At 47.4% G+C, this 7,094-nt stretch overlaps 1 protein-coding gene across 1 annotated transcript in view; it reads right to left on the bottom strand.

Annotated features, from left to right (window-relative positions):
* The window catches only part of LOC113960424 (5'-AMP-activated protein kinase catalytic subunit alpha-1-like), a 28,689-nt gene extending 27,928 nt beyond the window's left edge, over window positions 1-761 (bottom strand). The window contains exon 1 of the mRNA XM_027669987.1: window positions 644-761. Within this exon, the coding sequence (XP_027525788.1) occupies window positions 644-746 (103 nt within the window). The 5' untranslated portion in view covers window positions 747-761. The remainder of the gene's footprint in view (window positions 1-643) is intronic.
* Between the last annotated feature and the right edge of the window lie 6,333 nt (window positions 762-7,094).

Raw genomic sequence — 7,094 nt, forward strand, 5'->3', positions numbered from 1 at the left:
TTCACAGCATACCAGACGCTATTTCCTCAACACCACGCCCGGTTGACAGCATTCAGAATGTAGCCCCTGGCCGCCACCCTGTAGCCACTGCGTCTGGGGGCGAGGCTCCAGTTAACAGCCTTCTCGCGGTTGCCCCAAAAACACGTCAACCCTACAGTCGCTCTCCCCAGCCCCTTTCCCACCCCCGTAGGCCCCCGGTGCTGAGGCCGCCATATCCCGGTGACCTACCCGACTTGGCGGGTACAGCCGGGTACCGCCCCCGTAGGCCCCCGGTGCTAGGGCCGCCATATCCCGGTCACCTACCTGGCTTGGCGGGTACGGCCAGGTACCGCCCCCCACGAAACTCAGACCCCCCCCCCCCCCCCCCCCCCCCCCCCCAACACTGAGCGGAAAACAGAGCGGGACCAAGCCCGAACTAGGGCAGCAGCCCAGCCCCAAAACGCCCCCTAGCCCCGGAAAGGCCTCAACGGTCACCTGACCCCAGCCCCAGAGGACCGGCTATTGTGAGGCGGCCGCAGGCGGCCGCGTCCCTCAGCCGGCAACGGAGACTCCGCTGGTCGGCCCAAAATACCCCCCCAACGCGCTACCTCCGCAGCCATGCCACTCCGTGGGGAAGGCGAAGGCCCCTCTCCCCGTCACTCACCCTTGACTTTGCCGAAGGTACCGACGCCGAGCGTGTCGCCCAGGATATAGTGCCCAATCTTCACCCGTCCGTGTTCGTGCTTCTGCTTATCCGCCGCCGCCATCTTGAGCCAAGGGCCGAGCCTGCTCTTAGCGCGCGCCCGTGCCACAATACTAGCGGAGGAGGAGCTACCCACCCAAAACCTGGAAGTGAACTCAGCATTTATCACTTTCCTGCCCTCCCCGGGAACAAACCTTTGCTGTTCGGTGGGGCAGGGCTAGGTGGGGTTAGCGGCGCCCTGAGGGGCGAGGCTTCTGCAGGCAGGCCCTGCCGGCAGGGCAAGGCGGCAGGATGGGAGAAACAGTCCCCGAAGGTTGTGGGGCAGAGTAAGGGGGCCGGGGCGTTTTTACGCCACCACCTTCCCCGAAAAATACTGGAGATTCACATGGATTTCGGGAACGGGGGGAAAGGCGGGCGCAGGGCGCTTCTCAGCGGCGGTGTTCCCCTCAGCACCGGCGCAGTGCGAGGAGCTGGCCTAGGGCTACCGGTGTCGAGAAGCGGCATCGCCTGGAAGCTGAAGCCTCTCGTGTTGCTGGCTGGCACTGCAATCACCCGCGAGGCCTGTGCCCGCAGGCAGCGGGAAGCTAGGGCTAAGCGTTCCCCACAGCAAGGGTTGCCCTTCTCGATGCTAAAGTGAGGAGATGTGTCGAACATAGGCATACTTTTAATTGAGAAATCGTGATATCACAATGAGATTGATAGGCTGTCTGCATTGCCACAGCCACGGGGTGCCACTGCACACTGCAAGGACTGCCTGTGGAGAGCAGGCAGCAGCTCTTGCAGGGGTGGCAGCTGTACACCCACATGCAGGCCGGGTTTCAGGCACTAATAATGCGGTGTGTTGCATATCACAATTTAAAGGTCCACTCAAGATGCAGTTATTGCTGATATGCTTGGCTCTGCCAGCAATGCTGAGGGCTGATGGCCAAACCCATTTTGCCATGCCATGTGAGGAGTAGCATCCAGGCACAGGGAGCATACTGTTTCTAAACCACCCATGCTCAGTGGTGAAGAAAGGTTTGTGACATTTTAAGATGAAGCAAGCTGGGGCTGCCATGTTTTGATCTCTCTGCCTTGCTTTCACATAAGCAAACACCAGTCTTTTCCTTCAGTAAGGTAATTCAGGAGCATAAGCGGCCAGAAGACCAGTCATACTAAAAAATGAGTATTGGGATCCTATGACAGAAAACAGCCACTCACAAAAAACAGACATGCCAAGTTTCTGTATTTCCAGTTAACCTTGTAAATTAAATATGTTAGTTCTCCCCCTTCTCCCTTCCTCTACCTAGGTCCAAATCCAGACCCTATTGTGGGAATATGAAGAGCCTTAGGACCCTCTTAACTTCTACTACTTTGACCGAAAAATCTATCCTCCAGTTTGTCTTGCTAATTCATTCATTCACATTGAATTTAGGACTGTAGCCTTCCTTCCATTTGTGCATTGTGTGCTTTCTACATATCAATGATCATATTCTTTTATTGTTGACTATAGCCGGATTATTTTTTAATCACTTTCCAACCCTACCTTCAAAGAAACATATGAAACTGGAGTGACAATTGGATGAATATTTTTGCATGGAGAGATCATCAGCTCGAGAGGAAGGTTACAAGCAACTCCCATCCCTTCACCTCCTTTCCCCAGTTCTCCAGACTAAGTGAATGATATAAACTAAAATGCTTTCTCTTGCCTATCCTAAGAATATGCTTGCAAATAGATAAATATATTACAGAAACAATATAAATATTTTTAAATGAGCAGACATCAGGAAGTTTAAAAACTTTTTTTTCTAGTAATAGTCTTAAATATGATTCAGACAACATTCAGTATTACTTATGTTACAGTCATGAATTTAACAGAAAGTTGGGAAACAAATTCTGATCCCTGAAAAATCTTTATATGTTGAAGCATCCCCCTAACCTAATGAGACAAAAAATTAAAACCCATCTGTTCATTACTGTGGAAGAAAAAAATCTGAAAAATCTGAAAGATTTAATAAGAAATTATATGCAAAAGCATATTTCATAAAACATATTACAGACTGTGTATGGTAATAATTCTATACATAGAATCATAGAATGTTAAGGGGTTGGAATTGATAGGAGAAATAGAACATTGCTCACAACATTCTGCTATGGCCAAATAAGGAACAATATAATCTTAGAGAAGTCCTAGAGAATTAGATAAGGGATGTAACTCAAGCAAACATGATGTAAGATGAGCTCTGTGTACTCAAATAAGATAAAAAACAAACATTACAGTTTCTGTGGTGTAAAACAATGATGCGGTGCCTGCTCAGAACTGAGGTGGACACCTCAACTTTGGGGGGGCACTAGATGCAAAAAAAATGCATGTAATGTGTACAAAATGTATTTTTAACTTAACAGCTTCAATACCACTTACTTTCAGACTCTCAGAAGGACCAATTAAAAGCAGAGTGAGTACAATATATTTGTTACATGCTAAGACAACAGCAGGACAAGATTTCTCTTGTTGTTTAGAAAGAGCCTAAGTAGATACACTCAATTATCCAAAAGTATTAACTTACTTCATTTAAAGTATAAGAAAGTGCAGTCAAGGGAACCCCAATTTCAAACCTGGCTGAAAATTTCTTCAGTGATCTGCACAAGCTGATATATTTGTTGACTGCTGATCCTTTAGTAGTGACAAAGCAGTATGCTACTTTTGGAAATTCATGATGAAACCAAAGGAATTATAGAACAGCCTCAGAAGCTGAAAGTATCAGAAGTTGGTGGTAGTTTGTTGGTTGGGTTTTTTTGGGGGGGAGAGGGGTGTGTGTGTCTGTGAAGTTTTTTCTCTCTAAGGCATCTGAAAATCCTCTAAAGCCTTCCAGTAATTACTATCTTATAAATTCCCAAAACTTTCATAACAGCATCTTATGATCACTTTTTTTAAAGCTGAGTTTGAGAGCCACCTGAGTGACCCAGTAATACACCATGTAGGGTGCAAGTTTATCAATCCATAATTCAAATGTACTCCCAAGTGTGGGGGGAGATGGCAGGCCCATGGAACCCCTGGGCCCCCTGGAAGCAGAAGAGCTGGAGGCATTGAGGGGAGTGAGACCGTTCCCCTGAGAAAGGTGGAGATAACTGCACATTCCCATGGAAACAGCCCTGAGAGCTGGACAGTGCAAGGTAAAGCTGTATAACAAACTGCAGGTGTTGCATTCCTGGGTGTTTTGCAGGAAAATGTTCATAGTGTGTGTGTGTATGGGAAAGTGGAACTTGGCACCTAATAAAAGGCTGCCTGCTGCTCTGAGCAGGCAGACATCCCTTTGTCTCACCATCCTCGTGTGTGTTGTGTGTCTTCTTCCCCCCTTGGACCGGGACCCCTTCGACAGATACCCAGCGACACCCAAGTCACTGACTTCTGTATCATATTACCTACCATTTAATGTTTACACCCATAATAGAATCACTTAGGTTGGAAAAGACCTCCAAGATCATCGAGTCACACTTAACCCAGCATTGCCAAGTCCACCACTAAACCATGATCCCAAGTGCCACATCCACACATTTTTTGAACACTTCCAGGTGTGGTGACCTCACCACTGCCCTGGGCAGCTTGTTTCAATGCCTGACCACCCTTTCAGTGAAGAAATTTTTCCTAATATCCAATCTAAACCTCCCCTGGTGCAGCTTGAAGCCATTTCCTCTTGTCCTGTCACTTGTTACCTGGAAGAAGAGACCAACACACCACCTTGCTACAACATCCTTTCAGGGAGTTGTAGAGCAATAAGGTCCCCTCTGAGCCTTCTTTTCTCCAGGTTAAACAACCCCAGCTCCCTCATCTGCTCCTCATAAGACCTGTGCTCTAGTCCTTTCACTAATTAATTCTATAATTAACTCTGATCTATTTGTGTCAACTTTCCACACTGACCTTCCCAGACCATTTGGGTAACTTTTGTCTCTGCCTTATTGGGGGACTTCAACTTGCCAGAAATTAACTGGGAGCATCACACAGCTGGTACAATCCGGATCAGAAGACTCCTAAAAAATCTGAATGACAACTTTATGGAACAGGTCCTAAGGGAGCCAACTCAGAAAGATGCCCTCCTTGATCTGCTGCTTGTCAACAGAGTGGATCTCATGAGCAAAGTGGAGATTGGTGGCTGTCTTGGCCACAGCAACCACAAAGCAATCGAGTTTAAAATCTTTGTTGACAGGAGGAAAAGTGCCAGCAAAACCTCAACTCTGGACATGAGGAGAGCAGACTTCAGGCTGCTCAGGGAACTAGTGAATAAGGTCCCCTGGAAAAATGTTTTTGCAGGTGCTGGGGTCCATCAGTGCTGGTCACTTTTCAAACATTACCTCCTAAGAGCACAGGAGAAGGCAATTCCCAAATGTTGGAAGTCAAGCAGGTGAGGCAGAAGGCTGGCTTGGCTGAGCACGGATCTTCTCTTGGAAATAAGGCAAAAAAGGAAGCTGTATGCCCAGTGGAAGCAAGGTCAGGTGACATGGGGAGAATACAGAGATCCTGCTTGCCACTTGTATTAGGGAAGGTTCAAAACATACCAAATCTTGAAACCATGACACCGTTAAAAGCTTAAGGAAAACCAATATTTATTACCAAGAGGTGGCCAACAAAACAAACAAACCCAAAAGGGAGGAAGGAGGAGAGAAATAAGCCCCCAGCACGACCTCCTCAGTTACCCAGCTGTTGCCCATAAAGTTATCTTACTGACCTAGCATACCTATAATTACCCATAGCAGAAGCTGCATCCTTGGAGAGTCAGTAAGTTCACAAACTGGCAGGTGTCCCCACCAAAGGCAACGTTGTCCTTGAGCTAGCTAGCTAGCTAGCTCCCAAGAAAGCACTATCAGCTTTTATACAATTAACTGAGTGACCACAACCTCCCAGGTGCAGACAGCACCGCCCAGCCATAGGCCCTCAGTCCCACCTCCCGGTTATGCAAGTAATATCTCTTCTGCGCTCGCGTGCCTTTCCCTGCGCCTGTGTACTTGTGCTGGTTTAAAGGTAAACCAGCAGGGGAAATGAACTCAACTCAAAAGAGAGATTATAAGTCAGAATAACAATTTAATAAAATAATACAATAAGTACGATTACACAGACAAACAATTGCTTTTAACCCACAAACCCCAAATATATAACCCAGCACCCTGGGGCATGAACAGAGGGGTGTTCTTTGGGCCCCCTGAGTCCAAAGGAAAAGGAGAGGGGAAAACCTGTTGGTGAGAGTGCTGTTGCAGTCTGGTCAAGAGTGGTGATTGCAGTCCAGTCGAGAGTGATGGTTGCAGTCTGGTTGAAAAGTGGTGGTTGCAGTCCAGTCGAGAGCGGTGGTCTGCAGTTGAGAGCGGTGATCTGCAGTCTTCCTCTGGATCCCACGAGTGGTTAAAAAAGTCCCAAGACTCCAAGATTATATATCCTCCAGTTCAGGCAGGAATGCTCAGTACCTCCCTCAGGGCGGGGGGGTTCCTTAATGGGTGTGAGGACAAGAGCAACCTCCTATCTCGCAGGTCTCTTAGCACCTAGTTTATAGCCTGAGGAGTCAGGCTCTATGCGCAGATGGTGTAAATGGTTCATTGATAACAGTTTCTGGGAAATGGCATGGAAGGCTATAGAATACACAGCTTTGGGTTACACCCATCCAGTGATGAACTGGTCCCAGTTGTTCTAATTAGGACAGTACTGCACCTGGGGGAGGGTCTTTCTTAATTGAGTTGGTGGGTTTACTTCATCCTCCTCCTCCTCAATCTCTCCTTCAAGCGACCTTGGAGGGCAATTAGCCAATCACAGAACACCAATTAAAATAGTTTATACAGAAGTTCTCCCTCCAAGGACGAATTCACTGTTTTATCAGTGAACTTGCCAGGGAGAATATAAACTACTACAGGTGGCTGGGGCCAAACACAGACAAAAAGTATCAGCATAAATTCACCCTGCTACACCACTGTAGGGCAAAAATTCATACAACCAAAGCTCAACTGGAGTTGAAGCTGCCAGAAATGTGGGGGACAATAAAAACAGTTTTTTCAAATATACCAATGGCAATAGGCAGTATAGAAATATCATTGGCCCATTAGAGGATAAGGATGGTCACCTCACAAACAGGGACAGAGACAAGGCAGACGTGTTTAATGCTTTCTTTGCCTCTGTCTTCAACACGGATGGTGGGCCAACGGGGTCTCAGTGCCCTAAGCTGCAGGACCATGACTGCGAGAATGATCCACTCCATGTTGACCCTGAAATTGTGTGGGATATGCTGCTCCAGCTGGATCCCTACAAATCTATGGGGCCTGATGAGGTTCATACCAGAATCCTCAAAGAGCTGCTGATGTGTCATAGGTTTACTTGTTCTAAAAATCCAAGCAGAAATTTTCCTTTCCCCTGTCCTGCTGTAAAAGAAGGATGTTGAACAAGGGAGGGGGAAGG

Source organism: Corapipo altera, unplaced genomic scaffold (genome assembly GCF_003945725.1).
Source record: "Corapipo altera isolate COAL_440 unplaced genomic scaffold, ASM394572v1 60094, whole genome shotgun sequence".
Lineage (NCBI taxonomy): Eukaryota > Metazoa > Chordata > Aves > Passeriformes > Pipridae > Corapipo > Corapipo altera.